The sequence below is a fragment of the Halichoeres trimaculatus genome, unplaced genomic scaffold, assembly GCF_033239565.1.
Source record: "Halichoeres trimaculatus isolate MK-OKI-2021-1 unplaced genomic scaffold, fHalTri1.1 fHalTri1_scaffold_12, whole genome shotgun sequence".
NCBI lineage: Eukaryota > Metazoa > Chordata > Actinopteri > Labriformes > Labridae > Halichoeres > Halichoeres trimaculatus.
In genome coordinates this window covers 34566143-34583814 of record NW_027437190.1, presented here as the reverse complement: position 1 = coordinate 34583814, position 17672 = coordinate 34566143, and the positions used below count along the sequence as shown (strand labels likewise).

At 41.0% G+C, this 17672-nt stretch overlaps 1 protein-coding gene across 1 annotated transcript; it reads right to left on the bottom strand.

The window, feature by feature from the left end:
• Positions 1 to 3728: 3728 nt before the first annotated feature.
• hapln2 (hyaluronan and proteoglycan link protein 2) lies at positions 3729 to 9859 on the bottom strand. The gene is made up of 6 exons (XM_074683714.1): positions 9639 to 9859; positions 9419 to 9522; positions 7004 to 7366; positions 6756 to 6872; positions 6503 to 6685; positions 3729 to 4241 (listed from the first exon to the last, which is right to left on the bottom strand). The coding sequence occupies exons 2-6, from the start codon at positions 9498 to 9500 to the stop codon at positions 3964 to 3966; spliced, it is 1023 nt and encodes a 340-aa protein (XP_074539815.1). The 5' UTR covers positions 9501 to 9522; positions 9639 to 9859; the 3' UTR covers positions 3729 to 3963.
• Positions 9860 to 17672: the final 7813 nt, after the last annotated feature.

Below are 17672 nucleotides of genomic sequence, written 5' to 3'. Positions count from 1 at the left end.
CAAAAACATGAGCTAAACTCTAAAACATGGGCTAAAGGCTAAAACATGGCTAAAGGCTTAAACATGAGCTAAATGCTAAATCATGGGCTAAATGCTTAAACATCTAGCTTAATGGCTAAAACATGAGCTAAAGGCTTAAACATGAGGTGAAGGCTTTAACATTAGCTTAAGGTTAAAAAGTGAGCTACAGGCCAAAACATTGAGCTAACGGCTAAATTGGCTAAATTGTTGTTGTTTTCACTGTTTGTGCTAATGTAGCCTCCATCCCACAGTCTGCAGTTATTCTGCAGTGGTCTGTTCAAACTTGAGAGTCTATCAATAAAATGAAGAGCCAGGTTACGTTAGCTCTGCTTGGTGAGGTTGGAGTTGGTAGATGAGCTCTGGTAGGACAGAACCAGGATTCACTAACGTTACACGTTACAGACACGTCTCAGAGCACCGGGCTGTGAGGAGAGAGAAATATAGCAGCTGCTAAACTACGCTACAAACTGACAAAGTTAGCTTGTTGTCACGTTTCAAAGTGTAGCTCTACCTAACTGTTGGTAAATACCTGGTGGTGTTGGATCTGGGAAAACGATGACTCCATTCATTTCCAAAACAAACACGTCTTGTCACATCTCCACTTAAGGGAAAATCTGGACCTTAAACCCTAAATATCAGAAAAAATATATTTGTGTTGATTACATATTTTTTGGAGAAAAACAGTGTCCTCTCTTTAACTCTTAAACTTTCATCATTTCAGATTGACACAGTCTCTTTTAACACATGACGTTGACCTTTGGCCTCTGGTGCTTTCCTTCAGGTCTGTTTTCCTAACATAAAGTGAATTGTATCTAATCATCCTGAGATGTCCCAGCACAAAGTAATCAGAGAGATTAATTTCATACATTTAAATCACTGTTTCATGAAGGTTACATCCAGAAACACGTTATCTCTGCATCCGCCTACTGATAGTTTTTAGAGCTCTCCTGTGTTAGCTGCAGGAACGATGAAGATGTTTCTGATGAGCTAATTAATGCATATTTATATATGAGGAGTGATAACAGCATTAAAACACTACAACCAATGAAAAGGAAGAATAAATGTAATTTTTTAAATGTAGTCTGATTTTTTTGTACTGTCGTGACATGTTTATGATTTAACTGTACAAAATTAACTGATTAAAAATGTTTGCAAGAGTCTGTTTGTACCTGACTGGGAGAATATTTCAGCTGAGTCAGATTAGTATTCCCATCCCTCCTCACACAGAAGATGTTTTTGATTCATTAGCAACGTGTTGAAACATCTGCAGCATGATTCCTCTGTTTTCCTAAATTTTGAAATTATCCAAACAGAAAGCTGCACAATCCATAAAAAGCTGCATTTCTTACGTTTCAGCTGTCATGAGGATCAGTTTTTCCTCTGAGCTTCAGTAAACTGAACAAACTGTAGTTTTTTTAAATGGCCACAAGAGGTCCCCAAAGCAAACTCCTATTTGGTGCTTTTATTTCTCTTTTTGTACTAATGCTGTTTCAGGGATAAATTGGGATATTTACAGAAAGCAGTTGACGCCACTGACCACAAACTATTATTGTCTTAATTAGAGAAATATGGGATCTGTGGGCTGGCTCGTGATTGGCTGACCAGCTGTTTGGAGGAAAAGCATCAATTTGTCCAAATTCACCATGTAAACTCTTATCTGTTCAAATTTACGTGTGAGGTGTGCCACAGGGCTCATTTCTTGGACCGTTGTTGTTCATATTGTTTATTAATGATTTATGTTTGGTTCCGGTTCACTCAAGTGTATTTTATTTGCTGATGCAACAAACTTTTGTAGTGGAAAAAACTTAAACAGCTTCTGGGAACAGTGGAGAAGCAACTTCAGATACTTAAAAAAATGGTTTGATACCAAAAAGTTATCACTGTTATCACCTCAGGAAAACAAAATGCGTGATTTTCATAGACTGTATAAAACATGGATGTGTTCTCCCTGACGTCACCCGTCTGTTTCTGAAACGGGAAATATAGCACATCGGCTGTAGCGGCCATATTGGTAGTGGCAAGGGCTTCGGGTACAGCTATAGAGCTCCTGTCGGTCACTTGACCCTCAGCTTTGCCTCTGATTGGGCGAGCTTGGGATCTTATTATCCTCTGAACGGTCGAGTTAGAAAAAAATTCACCGCCTACAGTGGGAGCTGGTAGTAAAATTAGCGACTCAGACAGGAGATGTTTTTTGAACCAGGCTGTAAATAGGTTAATTTCTGCTTTGAAAACATTTTTTTTTTAACTTAGTGTGGTTGTGACTTCCTGTACTTCTGAAATCAGACTCACGCGAACACTCGAAAAACAGCAGATTTTAGCACTTCAGCATTGTCTCATCTTCTTAGACCGGTGGTTGCCGCTTGGTGGTTTTCAGAAACCGGGCATCAGACCTTAACTTTGGAGTAAAAGACGTTGAAAGTGAAACTGTGTGTGAAAATAAATCGCAGGCGGTCCTCGAGTTATGAACGCGTTCCGTTCTTACAACATGTCATAACCCGAAATTCCACGTAAGTCGGATTTTTACCCTAAATACCCCCTAAATCTCTAAATAACTATCCAAATACATGTATTATTCTTCATATTCATTGGAAAACAGTACAGACAATTAAAATAGACATTTCAATTAAAACAGACATTCTTCACTTTGACGCGACTTGAGACAAAGTGGACGATGCTGATGACTGCGTAGCACTGTGTAGCCATGTCAGAAGCTAGTATGCGTCGTAGGATCTTACGAACTTTGAAACCTTCTCTATTTTCTTACGTACGTGTATTTATTGGCGTTGTAAAGTCGAAACATTGCACGTCGAGAACCATGTAAGTGGACGACCTCCTGTTTTAGGTTTTGAATTGACAATACATCCAATGTGAAATCTCATATAAATGTGTATTAGCCAAAAAAAACAAAGAAATTCTCATCACATTTATGTAAAGAGCTTCAAATTTCTTAAACCAGAAGTCTGTGTTACAATAAAACAGAAAAGTATAACTCAAAATAAAAAAAAACATATAATCAATCAACCAATCCTTAATTTTTGCAAATCAATCTAGTTTAAGGTAGAGTCCGTAGCAAACACAACAGTCAGATTTGGCCCCACCTGTAGCATTGCGTTTCTTCATGGGAGAGTCGTACCTGACTTGGCATGTTAGCACAAGCTAATCATGGGTACTTGACACATACCTGGTTAGCAGAAAGCTAACACATCACTCTTCTTCCCGTGCTGCTCTCCAAGTTCCTGAAAGCGAGTGAAAGTTGAGCCAAGCTTCACCCTCGATTAGGAAAAATCTTTATCTGTTTGGTGTTTCGTTTCACTTTGGTTGTTTTTCTTTCTCCGTGCTACGTCCACTAGCGTAGCTGCTATGATTAGCTTCTTCCGTTTGCTAATCAACAAAAAAAGTCACTTGCACGCTGGGCGCTTAGTGAATGGCTGATGTAACGACGCTTAAGTCCGTACACAACCACAACATCAACATCCAGACAGGGGAGGGGGTTGAGGCAGACACAGACACAGACGCAGATGTTTAGAGACCCAGAGGAGACGACTGAGCAGGATTATTCCTGTTAATTCTACCTTTAAATTGACTGTAAGGTGAAATCATGATTGTTTTTTTCTTTGTATTGTCTCTCGTATTGTTGGGTCAGATCTTCCAAGAGTGGGTGACGGTGCTCATGGGAAATGGAGTCTTCATCCTGGAAAATATCATGTAGAAAAACCAACACCAAACCTGATTTGTGACTTTGTCTTTATTGAAAACATGACGTGATTAGTGATGAACCAGCTCTCTCTGTAAGCAGATGACAGAATTATTTACATGTAAGATTTTTGGCTTCTTTGAACGATCATGTTAAAAAAACAACAACAACAAGCAGGAAGTAACTGAACCTGCAGAGGCTGTTAAGATCAGCTCACTTCAACGCTTAGTGTTGGATCCGCTCTGGAGCTACCTATAACAGTAGGCGCCGTAAAGATGCTTCATCCTGTTGGGGAATCCAAACGAGCGCACGCCCGCCTCAGGGATCCCGCCGCAGCGCTCCCTGGGGTTACTGATGGGAAACCTCACGCTGCCGTCTCTCAGCCATCCTCCGTCGCACTGGTCGTACTTCTGGAAACGCCACGCGGCGTAAAGCTGGCCGACCAACGCCAGCTCGGCGCCCTGATGTTTGCACGCTCTCTCCGCCTGCTCGAAGGAGAATGATCCGGAGATGTAGGAGACAGAACCTGTGGAGGAGGAGAAGATTAATGACCTGTAACGCAGACGTTTGTCATCGTGTGATGTGACTTACAGCAGCAGAAAGGACATGGCTGAGTCATCCTGTCTCAATGAGAGCGTTGTGGACATCAGTGTGACTGCAGAGGAAGTTTCCATGGACAGAATGTGCAAATATTTTCCCACAGATAAACTTTACAGCCGTCCATCATCCTACCATCAGTCCCACTCCCACACTGAGCTCCCAAAGGTCAGCGCCGTGCAGCACAGCTGAGCTGAGTCTCACTATGATGACTCTTCTCATGTGCTCGGCTGCTCGCCCTCCAGGGAGACGCTCCTGACTTTGTAACGTGAGACCACATCCAAAAGTATTTACAGGACGACTCAGATTAACCCTGGTGTGAATGTGTGAGCTGCAAATCATGCAGAATCTGGAAACTTCTGTGTTTGGCATGCACTTTGTATTAATGAATCACAGCAAATGATCTTCATTTGGGTGTGACCTGCATGGCGCCAGACTCTGGTGAGCAAACTACAGAAACCGTATGCACAACCAGCAAGTAGCAATGTAAAGGGACAGTTTGTCTAAAAAAAAAAAAAAAAAGGATAAGTATACTTGAAATAGGTGAAGGACTAAACAATAATAAAATTTATTTTTCATTTTTATTTTTTTGCAAGTTTTGATTTTTTTTGCTAACTTTTGAATTTTATTTTAATTTTCTCTATTTAATTTATTTATCTATTTTTTACTTTTTTTTTTTTTGAAAATTCAAGGATATTCTTAAACTGGTGAATTTTTTGCAATCTGCAGGTTTTTGACATTTCAACATTTTTTGTAATTTTTGTAACTTTTTGAATTTCAGAATTGTCAGAAAATTTAAACAATGTTGAAATTTAATTTCAATTTTTAAAATGTTTTGCACATTTCTATGATTATTACTATTTTGTTGCAAATTAATTAGATTCCATTTTTTAATTTTTTGCAATGTTTTGAAATTTCAAAATTGTTGGAAATGTTAATTACATTTTTATTTATTTCTTTATTTTATTTAAATGCCTGCAAATGTATTAAAAACAAACAAAAAAAACAACTAATACATCACTTTCACAATTAATGAATTAAAAAAAAATGAATTTGATTTTTACTGAGTAAATAATTTTTAGGACTTTTTTCTTTATTGTGAAGATTAAGTAGATTTTTTGGCTCCTGAATGACTTTAATCCAGGTGAGCTGAAGCAAAATGGCTCCTGTAAAAATAAAGGTTGCAGACCCCTGAGCAAGTCTAATGTCCCTACAGAGCTTTAGATTTAATGTAGGTAGACTCACCATTACAGGTGCTAACAGCAGGATTACCTAACCAAACTGTCCAATATTAGACTTTAGCCCTGTTTCCATCAAGTGTTCTGGTACGGATCAGTACAGTTTGGTTTGGGTTGGATCAGTAAAGCCTGATCCTGTTTGTGTTTCCACTGCACGTTTCCATGAAGCTTACAGATACGGTCCAAACAGAGTAGTACTATCGAAAACCATGGAGGCAGTGTTACTGTTTCTAACCAATAGTTAACTTTGGTGAGACACGAAGAAGAGGTAACAATGGAGGAACTTTCGCGATGTATTTAACAGCCTCACCAACCACCACCTCATACAACGCTGCCTCTGTTTTTGTCTTTTATGCAAACTGTACATGAGCAATACCTCCTCCATACTGTGTTTGTTTTTGAGTTTGTTGTTGTCAGAAACTTTAACTCTGGGCTGCACCCCCTGGTGGATGTATTGGTGTACTGCAACCCCAACATAAAGGACGTATGGAAGTCTGAGAGCAGTGACGGTAACATGGCTTGGAAAGGATGGAGACATTTTCGTACGTATTCTTTTCTTTCATCCTTCTTCTCTGCTTATTTTCTTCTTCCTCCATCCTTCCTTACTTCTTTCTTCCATTTTCCCTCCTTCTTCACTCTTGTTTTCCTTCTTCTTCCCTGCTTCTTTACTTCAATTTTACTCCCTCAGTTTTTATTTCTTTGTTTCTTGCAATGTTTTTATTCAAAGTTTCTATTTTGTGTTTAGCTACTTCATTTTTTTTACGTGTTTCACATTATAAGCGTTGTTTAACTGCTTTCCTTCCTCAGCTTCAGCGTTTCAACACATTTGCTGCAAGGAAATCCAACCTCTCTAGTTTTCTCATGGGCTCTTTTAGATCCAGGTCCCTGATGTAAGCTAGCTCAGATATTTTAAACACCGTCTGTTGTTGGTGCACATTGACCCAAACCTTACCTGAGGTCTGCGAGGTGAAGCAGAAAGCATCAAACTGATCCACTTTCTTATCTTTTGGTCCATAGCTGCGAATCCCAGGCAGCGTCTCTCCTCCGCAGGCCGGACGGGCCGTGATGATCGGATAATGGACGGTTCCATCGTCCAACCAGCCGGCGTTGCACCAGTCCAGACCCTCGGTCCAGGCTGCACGAGGAGACAGAGTCAGGGAGCTGAAGGATGTGATGGGTTTAAAGACTTAAAGAGTCTGTGGTACCTCTGTACAGCTGGCTGTAGGACGCCAACACGCCGTCCTGCTCGACACAAACGTCCTTCGCCTCCTGGAAAGTGAGTTTGTAGCGGCCGTGTTTGCTCTGATATGGGAACACCACACCTGGAAACACAGAGAGTTAAAAGTTTAAATCTTATCAAATATATTTGTGTAACTTTTCCTTTGAACACCTCTTTAAGCTTAAACCGCTCACACAGACTTTCTAAGACTTGCTGGATTTTCTCTTCCCTTACCTTCGATCCTCAGCGACACCACGACACTCTCGTCCTCAATGCCGTTGACCAGCTCACAGCGGTACGAGCCGCCGTCCAGCAGCTCCAGCTGGCTGAGCTTCAGGGAGGCGTCCATGGCGTGGGCCCTTCGCAGAGCGGCCCTGGGGCCGAGGTGGCCGTACTGTTTGAAGGCGTGTGAGTTGGAGATCATGATGATGTTCTCCTGACCCACGTGTTCGTGTTCGGGCTGCAGCTTGGTCCATTTCACTTTGTAGTGGCTGGGTTTGGTTTTCAGGATGCACGGCAGAGTGACGTTTTCTCCCCGTCGACCCACGACTTCAGGGTACACGGGCGGCTCCAGGAGGTATTTCAGCTTGTTGGATGCTGCAGGAAGTAGATAAAACAAGTACCAGTGAGATTCTGTTACTGACGATTGACTTCAAGTCCTGATGGAAAGGTGATGCAGACATTTCCAATTCCAAAACTATGTATTGAAAACAAATGGATGACATCAGAGAGACTGCATTTATGTATTTTACAGACTATGAACCAAACAGCAAATAGAGCCAGTGTAGAAGTCCCAACAGATGTAATTCCTCAACTGACCACATGAGGCTGGCTCCAAAAGTGGGTCAGGCCCCAAAGAGATGTGAAGATGCTTAACTTTAGTGATGTAAATGTAAATCTAAATACTCAAGATGGATAAATGTTGTTAAATTATTGAAAAGCTTAAGGTCTTTAGTTTCCTCAGAGAGTTCCAGAATGTTGTGACATCATCAGGGCAGAAAGCTCTCTGTCATTGATGATGAACATTCTAGAACAGCAGCTCTTTGACTCCTTTGCAGTGGCTCCTTTTAGCTTCAAAATTAAGAACTGTTATTTTTTACAGAGGGTATTGATGATTAAAGACACTGACAGTAAATAAAATCCTGCGTTAACATTTAGTTGAACTAAATCTTCATCCCATCTGTCAATAAAGCCTGCCACCGCTCTACTTCACCTCCTACAACATCAACAGCCCACCAACTTTCCATGCACCTGTGGCTAACCTCAAGTTTTACAGCCCTGGGAAGATAACTACATCTACAAAAAGACTCATCTGGAAGAAAATACTGATTTTAATTCTGTGTTGATGGATTTGTTTAACTGACAACGTGATGGATTAATATAGATGATTGATATGAGGCAAGACACTAGCAAACAACAGAAAAAGATGAGTTGAGAGATATTATTATAATATATTGTCCATTCAGGCATTCCTTTAAAATTTTTGAAAGTTTTTGCAAAATTATTAACTTTGTATTTAAAAAAAGTAACAATTATTTGTAAGTTTTGCAAAAATTTAACAATCAAAAATTACTTGACATTCTTTCATATGTTGGACTTTTAACTTTTTTGAAACTTCTGCAATTTTTTTGAACAAAATTCTGCAAATTTTTGAAAGTTTGTTTTTAATTTTTTTTTCCCAAAATTAAATTTCATTTTTTTTTTTTTTTTGACATTTTAATATTTTGCAAATAAAACACATTTTTTTTTAGAAATTTTAAAAACGTTTTAAATTTTTGCAGTTTAAAAAAAAACTTTCTATTTAATTCTTGCAAATTTGTTAAAAATGAAAAACTAAGATATTGGATGTTCAGTTTCAAACATTTAAAAACTTTCTGCAATTTTTCAAACAAAATGTTGCAAATTTTTGGAAAGTTTGTTCTTAATTTTTATTTAACTTAAATTAAAATTTATATTTTAAATTTTTAGAATTTTTGACATTTTAATATTTTTCAAATAAAACAAAACTGTGAAATTTAAAAAACTGGTTGATTATTTTTAGACATTTCAAAAACATTTTTTTTTTTATCAGTTTTTTTTAGAAATGAAAAACTAAGATATTGGATGTTCAGTTTCAAACATTTAAAAACTTCTTGTTTAGATTTTTATTTTTTCTTGGATTTCGACCATGTTTTGAATTCCCTACACTTTATGTTCTTTATTGTAAAGATAAAGTAGATTTTGTGGCTCCTGAATGACTTTAATCCAGGTGAGCTGAGGCTAAGTGGCTCTTTTGAAAACAAAAGTTGCAGATCCCTGCTCTGGAGTCAGGACTGTTCAAGTCTTTTTTCTGCAGAAAGGATGGCTTAGTCCAACTGATCAGTTACAACCACAATCTACATCACGATGAATGAGTTTTTGGCAAAGATGGTACATAAAAACGTGACTTAAGCACACCCTTTGCGGCTCTCCAGCTCCACCTTGTGACCAAATATGGTCAGTTATTGGTTTGAAAACTCTGGCATCAATCACTGATATTCTCCTGTTCTCATGCATCAATGTTGAGGAGCAGATCCTCCCAGTTTCAGGAAGTTCAAAGCTCCTCACGGTCACATCTGAAAGTCGGAGCTTTGAGGTGGAGTCACTCAGAGAAAGCAGCGGTGACTGTACCTGCTCTGTTGGAGGTGTATATGGCTGAAGACCAGGTGAAGCAGCTTGATGTGAGCAGGAGGATCACAGCACAGTTCATCATGAAGGCGTCACTCTTTCAGCTCCTGGAGAGAGTTTAAAGTTCTGGTTCAGATCCCTGGTGCTGGAAACCCTCACTGGTATCTTTGAGGTCTATGACCGATGAAAAAGCAGTGAATGTGGTAGAAGCAGCAGGTCATACCTGTGACAAGAGGTTCAGGTGTCCAGTCCTCCTCCTCTGTTTCCAGCCCACATGTCGGTGATGCTCTCAAAGTCTCTGAACTCCTGGATCCGTCATAACTCTGGGACTCAGAATCCTCTGTTAACCCTGTTGGCTCCTGGATCCACTGAGTCCTGAGTGCTCAGCTGTCAGACCCACTTCATCTCTCCCTCCTCCTCCTCTCCTCTCTCCTCTCCTCTCGGGTCATATGGTCTGCTCTGTTGTCAGCAGTGTGTAAACAGGATTGTTGTCTCTGCTCCAGATGTTGTTGACCAAATGAAGGTCTGACACGCTGCCTTTGTCTGTCTCAGTGACACGCTGAGGGTTTTGTAAACATGTCGCTGCTGTTACAGTTTGCACGTTTGTCCAGCTGATTGTTTGACTTTGATGGTCACTGTGGTTTTGGCTTGTCCCTGCATCATTCGGACCTCAGCAGACGTTTTTTTGAAGCGGTTTAGGGGGTTAATTATGTTTGTTAACGAGCTCGACCCTCTGAAAGTTTCCTTGTTCCCCCGTTAGCTGGTCAACTAGAAACAAAAGTTCTGTTTCCACCAAGTGGTCTCGGTAGGAAAATGCATTTTGTGTCGTTCCCTTTGACTAAAACCAAGACAGGTTCCCCAATTACCGACCCGTACCGTCCCACTTTCTGGTTCCCTTCTGTTTAGGTACCAGACATACCAATCCGACCCCAGAAGGTGGAGCTAGAAACACTGACTGGTCACTTCCTGTGTGACAGGGGTAACACGTAACCCTGCCATGTTTAAATCTCCAGTCCACTTCCTGTTGAGAACTTTCTTTTTTGGGGGAAAATGGCGTCACGAACAGTGCAAAACTGTTGAACTGTTGAAGAAAACTGTGTTGAGTTTTTCTTCTTCATTGGATTTATTAGCGGGGTACACTGTGTCGCATTATTACATAGCTGACACAGCTATTGGTGTTAAGCTAACGTGGAAACACAAACCGGATCAGGCTTTACTGATCAGACCCGTAACAAACTGTAATGACCCGTACCGGACCACTTGGTAGAAACGTGGTTAGATATCAAGGCCAAAACCATTTTGTGTTGATTTTTTTCATAATGTAACATTAAAATGTTTAGAGACATTTTATTATGGGTATTAATTGGGTTTCCTCTGCCTTTGGAGCTAGCCTCTAGTGGAGACTTAAGGAACTGCACCTTTTTGCTCAATTGCTTCATTTTCCAGTCATTGGAGTTGCCAGTTGGCGCTGATTTGACCTCTTTTTTAACTTTGAAATTCAGTTTTTAAAGACTTGGTTTGACCTGGTTTGACAAAGCGCTGAAGACAAGCAAGAAATGTTGTAAGGAATAGTCTGGAAGGGACGTGTAAGAAGATTGAGTCAGATCTGCAGGTGTTTAAGACTTTATGTCACTTGTAAAGAAATAAATGGATGATACCTCTAGTATCCAATGCAAGGAAGTGCTTAAAAAATAGATTAACAAGCTCTTGCACAACTGTTTATAAGGCATGTAAGCAGTTAGCCTGTTAGCTTTGGATATGTGGACACAGTGTCTTTGAAATCTTCTGCTTTTGTCCAAGAATTTAAATCATTTAAGTCTGATCAAAATGTCATGAAGGGGAAGAGTTTGTGCATACACCATTACACACATTGTAGGGTTTTTTTTTTAAATGTGTTGTAGTGTTTGTAATCAGAAGTGCTGGTTAGCGTCCTGTCCAGCAGCAGGCTGTAGTATCGTGCACAGAGTGATGAGCCATCACTGACCCTCCTGACAACAAGCCCTCCTGTGTGCTCTAACCTTTCCCAGAGGGACGCTGCCAAGCAGGACTATAGTGTGCATTCAGCCATCTTTGTTGTCGCCCACACGGCTCGGGGAGTGCAGCGGGAGAGGAAGCTGTGTCGGCTCTGGTTTCCTCTGCCGCCCGTGGCCCCCCGGGCACAAGGGCCGCATTGTGACAGTCACGGTCCTCCTCGCAGTGACAGCAGGCGGCGGTCACACAAACACCGGCCAATGTGGAGAGGAGACGAAATAATGGGATTCTTCTGTTTTTGCTTGTGTTGCTTCTCCATTGTGCTCCGTCATCAATGGGACTCTTTCTTTCCCCCAATTAGTATTCAGTCAGACACCTCGAGGTGGAGACCAGCCACTATCTGTCCATCTGTCCCATCTCATCTGCTCCATATCTCATTTGCTCCTTGCCATCTTCCCCATATCTCATTTGCTCCATCCCATCTACCCCATCTCATCTACTTAATATCTAATGTACTCCATTTCATCTGTCCCATATCTCATCTACTCAGTTTTATCTGCCCCATATCTCATCTACTCCATATCTCATCTACCCCATATCTCATCTACTCCATATCTCATCTACCCCATATATCATCTACTCCATGTCATCTATTCCATCTCATCTACTCTGTATCTCATCTGACCCATATCTCATCTACTCAGTTTTATCTACCCCATATCTCATCTACTCCATATCTCATCTGACCCATATCTCATCTACTCCATCTCATGTACTATATCTCATCTATCCTATACCCCAATTTTCATCACATCTCATCCCAAGACATCTCTTCCTATCTCATATTTCCTATGCTATCTCATCCCATATCTCATCAATCCCATACCTCACATATACCATATCTCATCCATCTCATGTCTCATCCTTCCAGTTTATCATATTTCTTGTCACAATTATGTCATAAATATCTCATTCCTTTTCTCATCCCAACTCATCTCATCTCATCTAGTCTCATCTCATCTTATCTAATCTCATCCCATCTCACATCATCTCTTCCCGGCTCATATCTCCCATCCTATCTCATCCCATATCTCATCAGTCCCATACCTCATATATACCATATCTCATCCATCTCATATATTGTCCTTCCAGTCTATCATCTTTCTTGTCTCACTTATATCGTATATATCTCATTCCTTTTCTCATCCCAACTCATCTCATCTCATTTCATTTAATCTCATCTCATCTCACATCATCTCTTCCCAGCTCATATCTCCCATCATATCTCATCCCATTTCTCATCAGTCCCATACCTCATATATACCATATCTCATCCATCTCATGTCTTGTCCTTCCAGTTTATCATCTTTCTTGTCTCACTTATATTGTATATATCTCTCTTCTCATCTCATTTCATCTCATTTTATCTCATCTCATCTTATCTCACCCTCTTTCTATCCTACAGACTACATTCATGTTAGTCTGTGAACAATATCTCATCTCTTCTCTGTTCTATCATCCAATCTCATCCCATATCTCATCTGCCTTAAATAACATCTATCTCATATCTCATGTATCCAATTTCTTAGCCATCTCATATTTTGCAAATCTCATTTAATTCCATATATTATCTCATTTCTCCCTTTCTCAAATCTCATCCATTCCACTTCTCATTCAATTTCTCATCTAGTCTGTATCACATCTCATTTCTTACCTCATCTCTCCTGATCTCATATCTCTCATCTTATCTCATATCTCATATCTCATCTTAAATCATCCAATGATCTATCTCTTCTTATCCCAACCTTTCTCACAGACTTCACCCATTTCAGAGGACAGTAGAAACATCGCCCTCTGCAGACTCTTTTGACAAGACATATCTACGTTAGTACTTCCCTCCAGCAGTAAATTGAAGCCCCGCCCCCTTTGGATTTAAAGCAGACCGTCAGTCTTTGACAATTCAAAGCATAAAATAGGAAAGTTGCAAAAATAAATGAATACTTAGAGCAACTCTGATATTTTAAAGGTTATGTTTTTGGTGCTAAAGCAAGGCCCAACGCTAAAGATGTGGTAATTTAGCTTCTTAGCTGAAAGCTACAAGATATCCACCTGTCAGACAAGTCAGCCATGTGTATGGGTAAGCTTGTGAGTTTAATAAGCTTGGAAAAATAACAAATTACAAGTTACTAAATCAGACACTGGCCTGAAAGGAGAAGGAAGTAGTTAGACAGCAGGATGTTGATGAAATTTGTTTTGTATTTTCTAATCTGTACTCATCAAGAAAGTTCAGAGAAATGGTCTGAGACAGACTCATAAACCTGTTTTTTTTCTTTCACCCTGCAGAGGAAAGTGTTCAGGCAGGACTCTTTCCATGTTAGAAAAAAAAAAGTTTTGTTTTATAACTAGATAAAAGTCCTTCTGAGTTTCACTCTTTATTCTCCTGCTGCAGCGCCGCCCCCCTCTGGGATCTCACATTTCATCTGACCCTTATCTCAAAAAGTGAGGTATGAGGTCTGAAATGAAGATGAAATTCCAGGAGAGCAAACTGTTTCTTTAAGATGCCATCGGCTTTTCCAAGAAGAAGCAGCTCAGTGTGAAGGGTAGCAGTGTAATGGGGTTAGCATGCCATCATGTGGTCACTGTCCTAAAAACTCTTAAATGCAAACTTTTTATTAGATTAATCAGGACGGTTTGAGCTTAAATGTGACAGATTTAGAGGATCTGAGAGCCGTGACTGATCTTGTTTTCCTCAAACTGAACAGGATCAGTCATCAGTGCTCTCTCTGTCTCCCTGTTTGACTGATTTCCTCTCCGTCCTGCTCTCAGTAACTCATTCAGCCTGCAGGTGAACTCTCAGGGCCTCTCTCTGACGTCTCATTACCGCCTGATTTATGAGGATGTTTATTTTTTGGCACGTTTTCTTTCTTAAAGCACTAAGTCAGGTTTGGATATTTGAACACGTTTTTGTGAAATCTCTTTTTTTTTTCCTCTGATGAGCGTCACCTTTATATTCTCAGTGTCTGGATGAAGTGTTGACTGACCCGCTGTCTCCTCGTCCTGTTACAGCAGATGAGTTTGTGCGATACGAGACTGGGTCGGCCTGCCTGCAGCCCTGATGCCGTATCAGTTTGCGTGATGCACCGGTGCGTGACTTCGTTGATGGAAGGCGTGACAAGCGTCGGGGTCATGTAGGCGTCTCCTGGGTTGGTTTTGACAACATTTCTCTCAGTCTGAAAGGTTCCCCCCCTGCGCCCTGTAAAGACACGCTCACCCCTCAAACATTTCCAGCATTCCTGCCCCGGCCCCTCTCCTGCAGACCGCGCTGAGAGCGACAGCTCCTGAACGCAGTGACAGATTTACCCCGCTCGCTCTGAGAGAGTTCAGGCTCCTGACGGCTGGAGGGGCTCCCTGTCTCTCTGAGGGTTACCGGTTTCCTCTGCTGCTCCTGCAGGAGGATGCGGGCTCTCTTAGTGTTTCTATGTTAGATTTGGAAGTCTGAATGGAGCTTGATTTCACCTTTGACCTTTCATTGTGCTGCAAATAATGCATGACTAAATTTCTTTGCTGTTCCTCCCAGTGTCAATATTTGAGTCTGACACGATACGCTGCTAACCCCTCAGATAAACCTTTGGGTAATCCTGAGACCGTACGCGTAACAATTGTCTGGAAGGAAGGAAGGACTAGTGTTGTGGTGACTTGATTGTTTGCAAAATTAAGATGACTATCTGAAAGTCTCTGGTCCAGTTTCTCAGAAAAGTTATTTTACCATTGAGTTCATGGTCTCAGTCTTTATTTTTTAAGTTCTCTTCACTGCAAACCATCTCTGCTATATCACAATTTCATCTTTGAATTGTGAGTTGACTGACTTCAATCTGACATTTCTGATTTTTTTTTTTTGTCTCAGGACTCTAAACTCAACAGCCAAAATGCACCAGATGTGTCTCCAGTCAGCTTCAGATCAGATACGCAAGTGTCCTATTTTTGCTGGATGCCGCAGCCGCGATACGTCTATTTACAAAAAGCAGGACAGGAAGTTGTGCACTGACACCACCCCAAAACATGGAAAATCATCACAAATCTATGGTGTTGTATTGCGTTCACCTAATTAGAAAAAGATAAGTATCTCATAAAAACAGGAAACCATTATCAGCACACATCTAGATTTGGCCAAAAATTCAATACAATACAAAAACAGATCCCCAACATATTAAAATGTGCTCTCTAGCGCCACCTGGGCACACTAAAACAGCTCTCAATGGCAGTAGGAATGTCATAGAGAGATCAAACCAATGTCAAAATGTTCGTCTCATTAAGACGCACCAATTATATAGAGACACCCCTGACCTATCTCATACAGGAAGCCAGCAATTTGCCTTTCAAAATAGAATGTGGCAACATTTTTGGCCCATTTAAAAAATGATCTTCTCCTAGGCCATAAATGGTATCGGCTTGAAATTTACTCAGATGACAGGGTGGACCCTGCTTTACAAAAGCTGTGTATGAATTTGTTGTTTCTCAATAAGTTTTTGAATGACGAGCCCTCAAAATCGGTGAACCCCAAAGAAGCTCTTTCAGCTTCCCCTATTAGAATGAATGGGAGAGGAGCATCCAGCTCGACACAAGCTGCGGCAGTTAGTCCTCTACAGAAAAAAGTAGAAGTGGTACAGCTTTAAAAATGACATGGATGGATTCCTGACAAAATTTAACACAAAATATCTTATTTTTTAAGAGAGATATGGTCAAATTTTTGGCATCTATGAGGAGTTGTTTCTAAATTCCAGTCAATTTCACTCCTGAGAGGGCAGCAGTTGGTGATGATGTCACACTCTGAATGAGAGTTCCGTGCAGCTGGTCATGTGACTCACTGAAGGCGGGAAAATGGAATGTGTAACACACACCATTAATTTACACCAGGACTAGACTTTTTAATAATTCTGAGATAAACATCATAGTAAAACTTTTCTTTACGTTTGTTTTTGGTTCATTTTTCTTATCTGGTTCCAGTCTGTAGACAAAAGTCCACCAACGCTTTGGAAAATGGTGGATACCACATGACTCCACACTCAGCATCAGCAGTGACCATCTTTGTCATCATGTCATCACATGTTTTCTGCCTCGTGTTGAATAACGAGCTGTGATTGGCTGAGCAGGATCGGGTCAGCTGGAAATCTGTCAGATCGAAGATGGATGAGTTTAAACCAATAAAACCTGAAGCTGCAGTGATTCGTTCTCAGACGATCACCTTACATAAAAAAGAGAATCTGATACACGATCAGAGTCTTCGTTTCTTCTCACGGTGAGGACGCTGTCACACTCTGGGGCTCGTGGTTATCTGTCACACTGTGTCATGTGACTCTGCGTCACTGATTCTTATCTGTGATGTCAGATTCCCATCATGATGGTTGTGTAAGATGAGTATTTGCCTCTCTGTTGATTTTAATGTGGTATTGAGATGTGTGACATGTGACTCCCTGCAGGTATGAGGGCTGCTCACTGATTGGCTGCTGCTCCTCTGAGGTGTTATGAAACATTCCTGTCATTTCTCATCACCCACCCAAGCTTTTCAGCATTTACCTGCTCAAAGAAAATGTTTTTAAAGGATGTGTTCAGAGTTTGTTTGTGCTCACAGGAGGTCGTACAGTCTGACACAAACAGGAGCAAACATGTGACCTTGTGCCCTCGTCACGGAGCGATTTACTGACCAGCCTGAGGCTCCTCCACCGGTCCCTCACCAGTCGAGGTGGTTTTGTAACAGGTGGACGCCTCGTGTGTAAGATGCATGTCTGATGGGAAAGAGATAAGTCAACATTCCCATACCTTTCTTTCTGTGTTCAGCCCGGAGCGCCTCTGAGCGTTTCTCTGAACTGAGCTCAAAAACAGAAAACCTAAAGCGTGCATGAGCGAATGAATGAGTTTGACTCTACGACAACCTTTCCCACTGTGCCGTATGATCACACCTGAAATGCTCTACATGTCGTTAAATTACAGTCATCTCCAAGTCCAAGTGTGCGTGCCACAGCTTTCCTCTCGCTGTGGAAGTGGGAGCCTCTTGTCGCTCCATCAGTGCAGCAGGCTGGCTCCGGGGCCCCACCGATAACACAATCTGAACATCAGCGAAGGGAGGGCATCAATAGTAACACCATGGAGGCTACAAGAGGCCTGGCACCAGATGAGACCAGATAAGTCAAGACCAAACCTGCCCGTGATGTAACAGAGAGATAACATAGGTTAGAGAGCTGCAGGTATTCACACTAATGCACAGAGGAGCTGTTATTCTGCAGCGAGG

Excerpts from the sequence above, each read along its gene's own strand:
- hapln2 (XM_074683714.1), bottom strand. The coding sequence starts at position 9,500 with ATGATGAACTGTGCTGTGATCCTCCTGCTCACATCAAGCTGCTTCACC. Across the intron at positions 6,873-7,003 it reads GGTGTCGCTGAGGATCGAAG|GTGTGGTGTTCCCATATCAG; the intron begins GTAAGGGAAGAG and ends CTGTGTTTCCAG. Across the intron at positions 4,242-6,502 it reads CTTCACCTCGCAGACCTCAG|GTTCTGTCTCCTACATCTCC; the intron begins GTAAGGTTTGGG and ends CCTCCTCCACAG.